Genomic DNA, 15,877 nt, shown 5'->3' with positions numbered 1-15,877 from the left:
GAGCGTTTAAATAGCTCCGCCCCTTCTACGGGATCAGGAAGTGGTGGGCGTGGTTTCACACTGTCATATGGAGAATGGCACCGGGTGCGTTTAAATGTATCGAGTGTAATGAAGATGCAAACGAGCTGCATCGAGATTACAGCAATGGCATACTGAAGATCACCATTTGCGTGAGTGCATTAAAATGCTCAAGAATATTTTGAGTTTTCTGTTTTTTGTCGAGATGTGTTTATATTTTTGGCCTACTGTATGTACACATGGCTAGTCGCACTTTTAACTCTGTCAGTGTTTCTCAAAGTATGTAGGTGTATGTTAAAAAGATCGTGCATGTAGTTAATGTATGATGATTCATTTATCAGAGATTTACTGAATATCAATTAAATTCTTCACTATGAAGGACCACAAGTGTCTCAAAATACAACACACCTACTGTGCTTGTTGTCAAACTACTCTGTGTAGAGGATCATGTTGTGATAATAGGAATAAAATGTTTATTGATACTGAAATGTCAGGAGTAGCTTTTTCTGAAAAATTACTTCATGCCTAAATCAGTGATCTTTCTCACATGAAAAATGCTATAGTATAATTACTATATATAGTATACTATAATACAACAGTATATACTGTATATTTACTATAGTAAATTATAGTAAAATTGCTAAACACTATAATGAATTTGAAGATTACTATGGAAAATATTTTAGTATATTACGGTATACTATAGTAACTATACTAAAAGGAATATTCCATTTTCTTAAAAGAAAAATCCAGATAATTTACTCATCAACATGTCATCCAAAATGTTGATGTCTTTCTTTGTTCAGTCCAGAAGAAATTATGTTTTTTGAGGAAAACATTGCAGAATTTTTCTCATTTTAATGGACTTTAATAGAGCCCAACACTTATCACTTAACTCGACACTTAACAGTTTTTTTCAACGGAGTTTCAAAGGACTCTAAACGATCCCAAACGAGGCATAAGGGTCTTATCTAGTGAAACGATTGTGATTTTTGACAATAAAAATAACAAATATACACTTTTAAAGCACAACTTCTCGTTTAAATCCGGTTGTGATGCGCCATCGTGACCCCACGCAATACGTCATGACGTCAAGAGGTCACAGGGGACGAACGCGAAACTCCGCCCCAGTGTTTACAAGTGTTGAGAACGAGGACCGCTCTGACGTTGTTGTATGTCAACTGATACTAATTAATGTCTTTGTGTCAGTTTATTGTTTACAATGGTCCGCAAATGTGCGTTTTATATATGTAACACGTGACTTTTCTACGTCACTACGCATTTACGTTAGGTCGCGCTGGACCGGATTTAGACAAAAAGCTGTGGTTTAAAAGTGTATATTTTTTTATTTTTCTTGTCAAAAATGACAATCGTTTTGCTAGATAAGACCCTTATGCCTCGTTTGGGATCGTTTAGAGTCCTTTGAAACTCTGTTGAAAAAACTGTTAAGTGTTGAGTTAAGTATTAAATGTTGGGCTCTATTAAAGTGCATTAAAATGAGAAAAATCCTGCAATGTTTTCCTCAAAAAACACAATTTCTTCTCAACTGAACAAAGAAAGACATCAACATTTTGGATGACATGGTGGTGAGAAAATTATCTGATTTTTCTTTTAAGAAAATGGACTATTCCTTTAAGTATAATTGTTGCTGTAATATACTATGGTATACTGCAGTTTATAGTAAATATTGTTGTATTCTATATTATTTTCCATGTGGGTTAAATTGCCCAACTACAATTATTGTTTTATATATATTTTATATTATTAAATAAGGCATCAGTCGAAATACAATTTGTTTAATCAAAGATAAAACTAACAAATTAAAGTTCAGCATGTTTCACTATTCATCCCATTAAAAAAGAATATCTTAAGTAAAATTCAGGTGTAATGTAGTAAATTAAAATATATATGACTTTGCTTTTAATATCATAAGTATGTAAACACATCCATTTGGGTCCACATGGGTACGTATACTTCACCTGATAATTTTTTTTGCTTTATTTGGGTTCATTGTGTTTAACCAGCAGCAATTACAAAATTACAAAAAAGTGATATTTTCGCTAGGAAGAGGCAAAATTCTCAAAATTTTACATAAGGAATTATTGTGATATAGACTTTCCCCCAAATTTCTATATGTGACAGTTTGCTGTGTAGTGAGAGCGATTTATTCCCATTTACCAAAAATCTGTTTTTATCCATGATGGCAAATCCCCACTGTCATGGTGCTTTCACACCAGACGCAGAAGAGGTGGGAGGCGTGAGTGATTTACATGCTAAGTCAATGCAAAGACGCGAATAGGCATCCTGCAGCACGGTAAGCAAATTGAGTTAAAAAACCTTAACTTTGGTGGATTGTTATAGCGCGTTAACCAATCAGAAGCAATTGCTCTAGGAGTGACGTTTCTACAGGAAGCAAGCGGGGACAGAAAAACAAAACAACAATGGGGTACAATCATCATCGTTACACAAGACATCCTCATACTTTTATAGGAATTTAAAGGATCTTGTTTGAAAGATACAAGTTTACTCATTTTGAGCAACTGTATATAAGCCCCTCCCATGATGCGGAGTAAGCTCAAAATGTTCAAGCGTCCAACTACACGCGATAGAGCATTTTTGCCACCTCTTCCGCGTCTGGTTTGAACGCAGCGCACAGTAAGAAAACACTTGTTAGTTACATATCCCTTTAGAAATCTGACTTTGAGGAGTAAGGGGACGGGTAAGGTCAGCTGAAAGTGCTGCAAAAAGCTTTGGTTTAAACCAAAAATATCTTTTAACATGAAATCTATTATTTTATAAAATTGTAAATGTAATTCCAATCTTTAATACATTAATTAAAGTACCAGTCTCTTTTAAAAACATTTCAAAACCTTTGTGACTTTTGAACAATATGTTAGTTTAACTTTTAACACCAGCTTTTACTGTGATCTCAAACTGCAACTATGTTTTTTACAACAGTCTCTGTAAGTATGATGTCTTTTTCTGTGCAGGACTCATGCAAGAAGCCAGTGGACAAATACATTGAATATGATCCAGTTATTATACTTATAGACGCCACTCTATGCAAAATTCAGGCGTTTAGACACATCCTCTTCAACACTGTGATCAACGTGAGTAAAACCAGAAACACATTAGATTTGTATTCATGCCTTCACTGTTAAAATGAAATACTAGTGTGCTGCTCAATGAAGTATACACAAGTGTCTACTGTTTTTTTATTTTTTTTATAATATTTTCCCCGGCTAGGGCAGGTGGCCTTTCTGTGGGGAGTTTGCATGTTCTCCCTGTGTCAGCGTGGGTTTACTCCGGTTTCCTCCCACAGGCTAAAAACATGCAAGTTAGGTGAAATTGGAGATACGAAATTGTCTCTCCCCCACCCTGTGTATGAATAAAACGTGTATAGATTAAAGGTGCAGTGTGTAACTTTTAAAAGTATCTAATGACAGAAATACAATATAATCTACATAACTTTATAGTAAAATTTTCTAGGACACATTTATATTCCTTATTGTCTCTACATTTACCAATGATCACCAAATACCACATGTTTCTTTACTGTAAATGTTTATACCGGTAGTATAACATGCACTGAACCTTTTTATTTTTTAGATTTTTTTATTATAAATGTTTCCATGTCAAAGAACACAAATCCAGTCATGGACACATTGCGGTAATGAAAATATTCCCCTTAAATGTGGAAAAAACCACAAAATTGGTTTGTATGATGTCATTTTTTTTAAATCATGTGCAAAATAGTACATGAAGAGATGTAACTGTATGCTTCTTATTTTGATAGCATTTACTTTTATTATCAAAATGTTTCATGACACCTCACAAGTCTAATTTCATAATAATCACCCAACTATTAAGAAAATTGCATGTAAAGTTTTCCAAATGAAGTCCTTAGCAACACACAGTACTAATCATAAAAATGTATTTGATATATTTACAGTAGAAAATTGACAAAATTTCTTCATGGAACATGATCTTTACTTAATATGCTAATTTTGACCCATATTGAATTGTTGGATACTGCTACAAATTTACCCGTGCCACCTTTTTCTGGTTTTGCAGTCCAGGGTCATATGTCGTAGGCCATTGAATACATGAACGACCTCATATACAAACTGCATTATTGTAGACATGTTGAGAAAGTAATTATAAGCTGTCATGCTTTTTCTCTCTTTAGATCCACTGGAAGCTGTGTGTTTTCTGTCTGCTCTGTGAAGCGTATCTGCGTTGGTCTCTTCTGCAGGGGTCACAGTCCAGCAGTGACCCCGCTGACATCATCCGTTACACTAAAGAATGGGATTTTTATTACATGTTTGCATTGGCTGCACTTGGTAAATAAATTTCACTCGGTTTAATGAATTGTGCTCTGATTGGGTTATCGGGTACTGTATATAGTGTGCAGTATTCTTGAAGTGTAGGCCATGATGAAAGATGTCGGGCTATTTAATATATTAACTGGTTGATCAATTCTCAACAGCTTTCTTGATAAAGAACATAAGCATGTGTACATGTTGTGTATTTTTAGAGCTGGCAGCGTTTTGTACGGGTGTGCTGCTGATCGTCTGGCCGATCCGGCGCTTATGTGGCTCTTCTGTAGAGTTTAATCCACTGCTGAAGGCTCTTCTGCTCTCCAGCTATGGCAAAGTCCTGCTGATCCCTGCCGTCATCTGGGAACATGATTTTTCTCCGCTCTGCTTCAGCCTCATACGACTGTTTGTGTTGACCTCCAACACACAGGCCATTAAAGGTAAATATCACTCACTTTCATTAACACCCGTGTACACAGCTCACACACAGACAGAAAGTAAACACACTTTTTTCCCTCACTTGTGTGCTCACATAGGGTTTTTTTGTTTAGGGTGGGAAGGTTTGTGGGGGTTTTCCTGAGGGTGTGCATGTCACCTGATGTCAGCTATAGTTTGTGCAAATGTTTCGGGAATGTTAATATATCTATAAGGACAAAATGTAAAACTTTTCTTTGAAGCAATGACGGATTCGTCTCAGATTGCAGATTTGTAATGCATAGCGTGAAATGTTTTTCAGTAGGTTTCTGTGTATCATGTAATGATGTAGTTATATATTTTTCTTCCCCAGTGATTCTGAACTGCAGTAGACGTCTGTCTCTCCTGGCGGTGTGTGGTGGGTTACTTTTGGAGACCCTTGTTTCCAAAGCTTTAAAAACACTGCAGGTCTGCTCCCAAGACTATATGCCAGTGCTATACTAAAAAAAACTCAATCCAGAGATCTGAAGAAATGGATTAAAATGACATCTGAAACCCATGACCATAGACAGGTGACAATCCTGCTATCAGCGAGTTTGATTTGTGCTACAAAACTGTCAAATTGTGGATATGGAGACAAGCTTTTCATCACTTTGTAAATGTTGTGTGATGGCGTCAGTCTGTACACCGAATATTTGAGGTCTAAATGAGCAAATTGCTCATCTTTACTATGGTAACTGTTATGAGTATTTACATCCACATACGCATTGCTTAGCATGCTTTTCAAAAACTGCTTTTTTGACTAGGCTGAAAAGACCTTTTAGTTTTTCACCAAATTTTGCGTGTTTACTTTGACTTTGAAGACTCGGCTTTACATTCCTGAGGTCATCTGTCAAATTCCTGCCAATTAGCTTTGCCGAAGAGAGACGTGAACTCAAATTTACTACATATGGCTGTGGTTCACATACTGTGACTATATCTGTTTTATATTGAATGGTTTGTGTATGAACTTTGAAAAGCACTGAAATGCTATTGACCTTTGTTACATAACTTTTTAAGTCGAGCTTTTAGTATTAACTTGGGAAATAAATCTCACACTTCTTTGCGAAACTCATTCTTAGTGGGGGATTGTGGTTGTGTGGTGTCGCTCCAAGTCCCACATCCTTTATAGTTTATCCTCTACAGTTCAAAAGGCAATAAACATAATTGTGATTTATATAAAAGCTGTTTGGTAATCACTGCATGGATTAACATTTTTACATCACTGTGTACAGGGTGAAAATCCCATCAATCCACACTGTATTTTGTCATCAGATGGTTGTTTTGACTAAACGGGTCAGTGAGAAATGTCCACAAGTCAGAACAGGTTTTATGAATATCTTCAGCACGTAGTCATGCGCAGGTATTTGAACTCGCTGATGTTGGGTGAGGTTTTAACTCGGTAAAACTCAAGTACCTCAGTGTGTCTAGTTCACAAAACTATTATCTGATAATTAAAGAATGTAAGGCAGTAAATTACTGCTTCAATTCTTGTATTAGGTTTGAACTGCCTGTGACATTTTATAAAAGCAGTGACCCTACGGTTATCACAAGATTGTTGACTTTCATTTGGAGGAGCTATGAAAAGAGATCTACTAATAGTTTTATTGTGTAATCATTTCTGATTTGATTACATTCACGTGTTCTGCCGACTACTCCCTAATTCATTTCTTACTTAGTATTTTTGTCTTGTTTTCAGTAGAAATATCTAAAAATTCCTAAATCAAGAGTTTTTTTCTTAATGAGCAATATGACCTAAGAAATAAGTCTAGTTTTTAGACAAAAAATATACAATTTAAGTGAATTTATGCTTAAAACAAGCAAAATTATCTGCCAATGGGGTGAGAAAATTTAGCTTGAATTAAGTGTTTAAGAAAAAAAAAATCTCACCCCATTGGCAGATATTTTTGCCTTTTTAAGCACAAATTCACTTAAATTGTATATTAATGCCTAAAAACTAGACTTATTTTCTTAGGTCATTTTACCCATCAAGAAAAAGCATCTTAATTTTAGAATTGTTAAATATTTCTACTGAAAACAAGACAAAAATACTAAGTAAGAAAGTCATTTTTTGGAGTGTAGTATGCATATTGCAACTAAACAATAGTATTTAACATTGCCGAACCATTTTTAGTAGCCATTTAGTCAAAATGAACCATTTATTTCTTACTTTTGTATAATTTGTTTCATTACAAAGAACCTTTTTCAAAAAGAATCCCAGGCAGCAGATGACTTCGGCACAGATCCGGGCCAAAGTTGTTTGCTTTCTGTGAAGGTTCTTCAGATGTTAAAGGTTTGCTATGGAAACATTCAGCCAAGAAAGGTCCAACCCCAGTTTAATATGTTAATGTTTTGTTTATTTAAAAAAAAATTCTAATATTTTTCATCAATGAAACGTTGGATTTATTTTTATTTAAAAAAGATAAAAAGGCGAATTAATGCAGATTTACTTTCCCAGCTTTCTTTGCTCATATTTACCAAGGAGGGCAATATTTTTGTCCATAACTGTATGTCAACACAGATTGGAAAATTGTGTTTGTCAAATCATATATGGTAACAGAAAAGGGTGTTATCATGTATAAAGTATACAAAACTCAGCAAGATAAATATATACAATATGCCATAGAACAGTGGTTCTCAAACTTTTTCAGCGTGCGCCCCCCCCCCTTTTTCAGTGTGCGGTGCATTCCTTCTTGCCCCCCCCCAAAAAAATTTATGACAATTTAGTTCTAAAACATAACATTTTATTTAGACAAAACATATTAAAGTATACAAAGTAGTACTGTTGGTTAGTAGCCTTATTTTTTTTTTTTTGCTTTAATTACACAGAATTTATGAGAAATTAATGTATTTTATAAAATGTCATAAAACTGCCCGGCCCCCAGTTTGAGAACCACTGCCATAGAAAGACTACAATACCCTTACTGTGCATTATGCAGAATCATTTTATTCCACAAGATCAGACTATAAATTGAATTTAATAAAAGCATCAATCTTACAATAACACACTTGTATACTGTATATATAGTGACTGTTGCACTTTATTAGCAAATAACTCCATGTACTACATGGAAAACTCTGCAGTCTCATATAGGGACTAGAAAAGATCGGTTCAGACACATCTGAAGGTATTCCAGAATGGACCCATATGCACATGTGACAACAGGGAGGACCCTATACAGAGAGTAATGAACTAGAAGTAAAATAACTCAAATGCATTTAGTTAGTTACTGTTACTGCACCATTATTCAGACAAAAAATCTGTTTCTCTAGTGGATTGCCATTTATGGTCTGGTATTCGTTGTGATGTCCCACATGTTGATCAAAAGTGCGTGCGTGCATTATTAAGAACACAAATAAGTAATCTAAATTGCAAAAATGGTAATATCCAGGTTATAGTTCTGGTATAAATGGGAATGCGAATGGATAGCTCTCTCCATTAGATCTCCTTAGGAAACACATGCTGATGAATCTATGTTTAATGACTGTGTTTATTCATCTCTCACTTTAATGACTTTCTGCACATATGGACGTCTTTCACTTGTTGCACTCTAAACAGGAAAATCCCCAGTCAACGTGACACAGACACATTCAGTAAAGATTATAGTAATCCAACCAGGTGCTTAGGCCCAAACCCAGGGGTGTGGATTTAGATTTAGTCAACAGCAAAAAACACTTTCATATGAAAGCAATAAAGAAAAAAAATGCATCGCTTTTATAGGACACTGCATAATTGCATCATTGTCTTATTAAATCAACTCTGATAGCATGTGCACAAATATGCAAGCAGTACAATATTATATAATGAGATATTAATCACATTGACTTGCACCTGTCTACGAATTCATTTACAACTGTTATCTTCTGAATACGGCATAAATTCAGGACTATTAATCTCATTGTCAGTTCATGGCAGCCAGATAAGGATAAAGACTCAGTGTTCTGTCAATTAAGCGCTGGATGCTTCCCAAAAAGCAATTACACGTGGTGCCATCGTAGCATAGTGAAGCAGAGAGTGTGTCTGAATGGCATGCTATATTATTGCTGCATATTTAGTATGCACCCTCTGGACAATATGCACATTTTTTACATACATGAGTACTCGGATGAACTAAAAATACGCATGCATATGACTTTACCCTTTTTTTTACTCGTTATACGAAAGCCCTGCCAAGATAACTCAATGCTTCTCGCTGAAATGTGTAAACATTGTGAAATAATGCCTGTTTTCTGAAAAAGTAGGCAGTGTTGACAGTATATTGAATAGGCGAGTCTTTCATTCTGAACAGCCTCTGTCATTTTAATGTTGTTGTTGAGATAACAGTAACGTCAATGAAGATTTCAGATATATTGCATACCTGATAAAGAATTCAAACAGGTTTTTCTTGTTTTTAACTTTTGTACTGCTTGACAACTTTTCCGAGAGATCTATTGTCCAACCAAAAAAAAACCTTTGAAAACATGAAATAGAAATGCCATTCATTGTGATATTTTATTTTTTTATATAGCTACTAAATAAAAGAAAATAGAAAAATGATTATTCTTGTATCATTATCAGCTCAGACCACGTATAAGCACAGTTTCACACACAAACACACCCAATGCAAGACTCTGAGAACATGGATTGACCAAAAACATCAAATCAAACATGCAAAAAATTTAGCACCACTTTATATAAAACATCCAAGAACAGCGTTTCACAACCAACCACAGAGATCAAACAAACCCCAAAATACTTTCACTGACTTGCAATGCAAATTACAAAAACCAAGAAGGAATTTCTGGGTAAATGGCAGGACCGCAGCTGTAAATCACAACAGGTTGGAAGATAATAGGATGGGTGGTGAGAAGATGTTTTTGCTGGGATGAGCTGATGAATAGAGATATAAAAATAAGTTAATAGATAGCTGGAAATGGCAATAGCACCTGGATTAGAAACCAAGATGTGTCAAGGCACAATGTGTTAAGTTACTGTCAGTGCGCCCTTTGGTCAAAGCACCCAAAACCCTGCTGGTTGAATAACAATATTGTTGTTGTTTTAGTTGTGTTACTGTTTTTCCAATTATATATAATTTTTGACTAAAATCTGATAGGTTGTGTGTTGGAAAAGGAGTTAAAATTGAATCAGCATTTGAAACCGGTAAGAGACAGGAGGGTTAAGTTGAATTGTGCTGCATTTATGTACGTTCCAGATGTGTAAAAAAAAACAAGGACTGTTGCATTGTAGAGGTCAAAACAAATATCTTGCTGATATTATTTCATTCACATTTCAAAAGAAAACTGCAAAAAAATTCACATTTATAAAGTATTAAAGTTCTTAATCACGCTAAATTTAATACAATCGAAAAATGGCATGGTTCTTTTTGACCCATATTGGACAAACCACTTGCTGGGTTAAAAATGACCCAAAGTTGGTAAAAACAACCCAGCATTGGGGGATTTTTAACCCAGCTGTGCGTTTTGTCCAATATTTACGCATTATGGGTCAAAAATAACCCAGCCATTTTGAGAGTGTAGTCCTTTCCTTGCATTGCGAGACACAAAAATCACAAATTACCACACGTTAAATAAAAACATGTTTTATAAAATGACCGTTGATATGCTGTGATAGCTGAGACATTCAGAATACGTATACACTGATTATTTTTGGTTGATTCATGACTATATTGATGGCAAAACAAAGTTTATTATCTCATATTGTCAATACAGGCTACTTATATATATATATATATATATGGTATTCGAGATTGGTACACTGTAAAAAAAAAATGCAGCATGTGTGTCAAATCAACTTTTTTTATTTAACTTAAAATATTAAGTTAAACAATTTCAACTTGTTTTTTGTTTAAGTTAGGTCAACTTATCACAGTCAAAACTTAAAACAGTAGGTTGAACTGATTTGCAAAACCAAGTTGTTTTAACTTTATACTGCATTTTGACGGTGTATTCAAACGTAATGGAAGACATTCAGCAGCAAATAAATAAAACATCTACAATACACCATCTAGTGTAGGTTGACATGAAATGTAAATGCTATAGAAATGTTATGGAGCTGAACACAGCTGGATATCAATTTACTTGTGTAAGATATGTAAATAATGAATGAGTTATGCAATATGTTGTATAATAAATACACTAGGACACCATGGCATGTTTTGGTGATGCTGTCATGAGCGCTTTGTGCTGGTTATACCCTGGATTACATTTCAGCAAAGAATAGGTAGCATGTCCAGCTTTATCAAAACTCAAAAAACCTTTCATCAAGCACCCGGCGAGCAACTGCTCAGTGAGAAATAAAAATAAATCTAGATCCAGTGGGGCTTCTAGTCAAACAAAAGTTGCTTTACTGTAAACATCATTTTGAAACCATATGCTTCTCCCCATATAAAAAAGATCTTATAAAATATCCAATGTTGATTAAATCAGCAAAAAAATACTATTATGTATTACACAATAAATAATAATCCTCCTTTAAATTTCCTGTAGAAAGAGTCTGCTGTAAAACTAAACAATGCCAGCAACGGAAATTATGGCACAGCTTGTTTTCCTCAAAGAAAAAGCAACTCGAGTTCATCTTTTAGATTGTGATATGGAAGGAGTCATGTATCCAACTGTCCTTGGATGTCCCGTTTTTGGGAGATGTGTCATTTCCGTCCGGTGTTTCGGCTGGTGTCATAACAGATTCTGTATAATATTCCTCATCTTCGTCAAAATAGCCGTTTTCCATTCCATACGGCCCGTCAGTGCCGGACACGGCAGACAGGTCCTGGCAGCTGCCCTTGTACTCCTGGATTGACTCATGGAGAGACCAGAGCTGACAGAGCAGAGACATGTCCTGCTGACGCAGACCCACCTGCACAAAACAAAAACAATTAACACTCATTCTTAGAAAAAAAATCATAAGAACTAATGGGCAACAAAGTGCATACTAGACCAAAGCGAATACAAAATGTTACAGTATGTGTAGCTTACTTTTTAGAGCATAGTAAGCACTTAGCAGTGCAAAAGCTAACACACATCCTGATAAATAAAAATGTATACCTTGTAATGTACTGTGGCCGGTTGCATAAACATAGCCGTGAAGTTAATTAGTTAATAAGTTATATAATGTTATATAATAATAATAATAATGTTATATAATGTCTGTGGTTATATTCTTAACCTTTAATCCCATACATTCTTTGTTCTGACATAGTAAGGATTTTTAGCCTAGTCCTTGTGACTACTTAAACATTCCAGAAAAATGTAATACACAAAGACAGCTTTTCTTGAGCATCACGGATGCATTCTGATCAGTGAAATTACAAGCGCATTCCCAGCTTTACAATTTATCAGTTTTGAACATCACATTTTCAGTGTACAAATATCTTTACAATGCATGATTAACGGTTCTAAACATTTAAAGACAATATTTATGAGATTTTAATCTAATGGGGCATACGCACCAAACACGAATTTAACAATTTGCGCAAGTAGATTACATACAAAGTCATAAGAAAACAACCGAATAGATGCCAATCTGCGCAGGGCGGTGTGAATGACGCAAATAGGGTCGCGTGATTGCAGCAAACAAGCACTATTCACCTCAAATGTGATTTCCGCGCAAACTGAAAATATTCAACTCAATCTGAAAATTCCCCTGATCTTAAGTTAAATCCTGTGAGTAATCTAGAATGAAGAATGCGAGCTTCACTTTTAGTGTGTACGCAGAATAACATTTGGCAGCATATGAATGTTCCAACCCAATTCTGAGAATCAAATAATGGTGACATTATATGAGCATCCCAATTTTTTTTGAAAAATTTCATATTGAACAATCTTGGCATTTTAGGCTTTTCAACTATTTCAATCAAACGCTCGTGGCATCGTGAGTGTTTTTAGGATTTAATTATTTTTGAGTTTCGAATCTACAAGTGTTTCAACTATTCGCAGTGTTTCCCATACATTGATTTATTTGTGGTGGCCCACCACAGAATCAACACTGGCCCCCACAAATAGAATTTTCATGATTCCCATTTACATTTTAATTTCACCATTTAAAACAGCTTAATTCGGCTTAAAATATAATTTGATATATAATACAGATCAAATACAGATACAGATCAAAGAGTAGAAGTGAAACATATTTCAGGTGCCAACACTAGATCAAACTCAAACACAACATGATGACGTCACATATATGCTAATAAGCGGGTGACGTCATCACCACCACAGTCTCCTCAAAATCCTGTGGGAAACACTGATTCGAATCAAACATTCGTGGCATCATATGAGAGTTCTTAGGATTTAAAACACAACATTTTTAACATTTAAATCTAACATATATGTCAGCTTACAAGTGTTTCTTGAAATCTAACACTAGAGCCATTATACATGTGTTCAGACCACTCAAACTGAACATCATGAGTGTTTATCAGATTAGAATCAAACATATTTGGCAGTTTAAAAGTGTTCACACTATTTGATTCAAACACAGTGTTCAGACTACTCGAATTGAACACTCATGGCATCATATTGATGCGCTGAACTGAAGATTTAAAAAGGAACATTTTTGAGATTCAAATTGAACATATTTGGCAGCTTACAAGTGTTCTTACTATTCGAATCGAACACTTGTGGCATTTTAAGAGTGTTCAGCCTACTTGAATTGAACACTTATGGCATTTTATAAGCTTAATCGTTTTTAAGATTTAAATAGAAAATGACTGAGATTCGGATGTAATATTTGGCAGCTTATAAGTGTTATTACTAGTCAAATCAAACACTCAGGGCAATATACGAGAGTTCAGACCATTTAAATTGAACACTTATGGCTATGGCTGTCGATTAATCGTGCAAATGCACGTTTTCTCAATGTATTAATTTTAACGAATTACAGTGATTTCGCCGGCACATCCAAGAGCCAGAGGGCACTCTCGTGCAGAAACTCCATTTGTGTCGCAGAAGTACTACAATTACAAACGCTATTCCAGAAAATGTCTATAAGAATATATCACTGTTCTTTAAATTGTTTGGGGTATTTTCATGATAATAAAGAATATTTTGAATGATTTTAGTTAACTAGTTAGGAAATAACTAGTTTTAACAAACATGCCTTACTAAAACATTACTTGTGTGCATTTTCAGGCGAAAAAAAGGGCACTAAATGTATTTTAAGATACGTTTTCAGTTTGGACAACTCTTACATTTATTTTAGTCTAGGACTAGTCTAATCCCTGTCCAGGAAACCACCCCATAGTGATTTTAGATTGATAAATTCCTAAGAACCAAAACGCCGTAGTACAAACACAAGCTGTGCATAAAACACAAAATCGCAGCCTTGCGATTCAGAATCGATTTCAGACAGATATTTTTTATGTTAAACCATTCATTTTCACAGCCCTACTTCTGGAATCATACAAGTATGCTTTGAATTAAACACAATGTTTTTGAAATTCAAAGACAATATTTAAATGTATACTGTTCAAATTAGGGATGCTTAACGATTAATCGCGATTAATCGTTAGTAGAATAAAAGTTTTTGTTAACATCATATATGTGTGTGAACTGTATATAATAACTTTGTATAAATAAATGTACACACATGCATGTATGTTTTATAAATGTTTACATGTGTATATACATTTGTATATTTATGTATAATTTATATTATACATAAATATAAATACTTAATATATACATTTTATTTTCTTAAAATTATACATGAATGTGTTCATATATATATATATATATATATATTATACACAGTTTACACACATACGTGATGTAAACAAAAACTTTTATTCTGCTAACGATTCATTGTTTAGCATCCCTAGTTCAAATCAAATGCTAGTTGTGGCATTTTACTAGTATTCTGACCAATTGAACAGAACACTCTCGGCATACGAGTATTCTTAAAAATTCAGATTATTCAAATTTAACACTTCTGGAATCATATGACTATTCTTAGGATTAAAAATAATATTTATGAGATTCAATTCAAAGATATTTGGTAGTTTTTAAGTGTATACTGTTCAAACTGAACACTCATGGCATACAAGTATTCAGACTAATCGAACTGAACTCTTTACGAGTATTCTTAAAAGAGTTCAGATTATGAAAATTAAACACTTCTGGCATTACACGAGTATTCTTAGGATATAAAAGTGTGCTTAAATATTCGAATTGAGTACTCATTATCATACTCATATCATGGAGTGTTCTTAAGATTTAAACAGAACATTTTTGAGATTCAAATCAAACATATTTGGCAACATATATTTTAAATACCAGGTATAAAAAGTGTTTAAAACATTTTGGGAATCACATTCCTAAGTTAAGGGTTAGGTTGACATTATGATGCGCGCTCTATATTGTTCAGAGACACGCAGTTTAGATACTCGAGGGACTAAGCTTGAAGATACAGCCGCTGACATATGAAACAAACGCCCGCATTTATGACAACAGCTGTTGCTTTACTATCTCTACTCTTACCATCTCTTTCCTGAGCAGAGCCAGGGCTGCATCCAGGTTTGCCGGTTTATTCGCCAGCAGATTGTCGGCGTTATTTCGTCCTCGGCTCAGGTCGTCTTGGATCATGGTCTTCTTCACGTACATCCTCTCCATCTCTCTCCACGAGCCGCCGCTGGAGTTGAGCAGCCCGCTTAAGCTCTTGGGCAACGGCGGTAGACCCTCGATACAGGCCAACATACCGCCCGCTGCTCCATTCCCAACCTTACCATTCATAGTAACATTAACCAGTAACACGTTATATTAACAGACGAGAGTATAAAGAACAGCATGTGCTGATTTTCTTAAAGACTGTTACACGAAAACGTCGACAAATCCATGTAGCAACTACCGCTCCTAACGACACCTATAATCTGTGGGGCTGGAACTCGCACTTCCTGTCCATTTAAAGCGATCCGGCGTAGACTGGGCGTGGCCACACGTGACGGACAAGAGGGTCAATGAATATTCATGAGCATTAAAATCAGAATTAATCTTTTCGTCTGATTAAAGCCCAGATATTGTGAAACACCCTATTTTTTTTGTTTACTTGATGTTGTTTAGAAATGTTTACTGACCCATTTCACGTTATCATTATT

General features: G+C 34.9%; 2 protein-coding genes across 2 annotated transcripts; one reads left to right on the top strand and one right to left on the bottom strand.

Annotated features, from left to right (window-relative positions):
- Positions 1-2: 2 nt before the first annotated feature.
- On the top strand, positions 3-5,974 carry arv1 (ARV1 homolog, fatty acid homeostasis modulator). Its single transcript, XM_065268967.2, has 5 exons — positions 3-170; positions 3,009-3,128; positions 4,208-4,361; positions 4,556-4,777; positions 5,125-5,974. Exons 1-5 carry the CDS (start codon positions 75-77, stop codon positions 5,253-5,255), a joined length of 723 nt encoding a protein of 240 aa, XP_065125039.1. The 5' UTR covers positions 3-74; the 3' UTR covers positions 5,256-5,974.
- A 3,289-nt stretch (positions 5,975-9,263) lies between these two features.
- Positions 9,264-15,679, bottom strand: fam89a (family with sequence similarity 89 member A). Its single transcript, XM_065268828.2, has 2 exons — positions 15,264-15,679; positions 9,264-11,643 (listed from the first exon to the last, which is right to left on the bottom strand). Exons 1-2 carry the CDS (start codon positions 15,513-15,515, stop codon positions 11,368-11,370), a joined length of 528 nt encoding a protein of 175 aa, XP_065124900.1. The 5' UTR covers positions 15,516-15,679; the 3' UTR covers positions 9,264-11,367.
- Between the last annotated feature and the right edge of the window lie 198 nt (positions 15,680-15,877).

Source organism: Paramisgurnus dabryanus, chromosome 12 (assembly GCF_030506205.2).
Source record: "Paramisgurnus dabryanus chromosome 12, PD_genome_1.1, whole genome shotgun sequence".
NCBI classification, from domain to species: domain Eukaryota; kingdom Metazoa; phylum Chordata; class Actinopteri; order Cypriniformes; family Cobitidae; genus Paramisgurnus; species Paramisgurnus dabryanus.
The sequence above is the reverse complement of the archived record's forward strand: the minus strand, read 5'-3'. Positions and strand labels throughout refer to the sequence as shown.

Excerpts from the sequence above, each read along its gene's own strand:
- fam89a (XM_065268828.2), bottom strand. The coding sequence starts at position 15,515 with ATGAATGGTAAGGTTGGGAATGGAGCAGCGGGCGGTATGTTGGCCTGT. Across the intron at positions 11,644-15,263 it reads CTCTGCTCAGGAAAGAGATG|GTGGGTCTGCGTCAGCAGGA; the intron begins GTAAGAGTAGAG and ends TGTTTTGTGCAG.
- arv1 (XM_065268967.2), top strand. The coding sequence starts at position 75 with ATGGCACCGGGTGCGTTTAAATGTATCGAGTGTAATGAAGATGCAAAC. Across the intron at positions 171-3,008 it reads TACTGAAGATCACCATTTGC|GACTCATGCAAGAAGCCAGT; the intron begins GTGAGTGCATTA and ends TTTTCTGTGCAG. Across the intron at positions 4,362-4,555 it reads GTTTGCATTGGCTGCACTTG|AGCTGGCAGCGTTTTGTACG; the intron begins GTAAATAAATTT and ends GTGTATTTTTAG.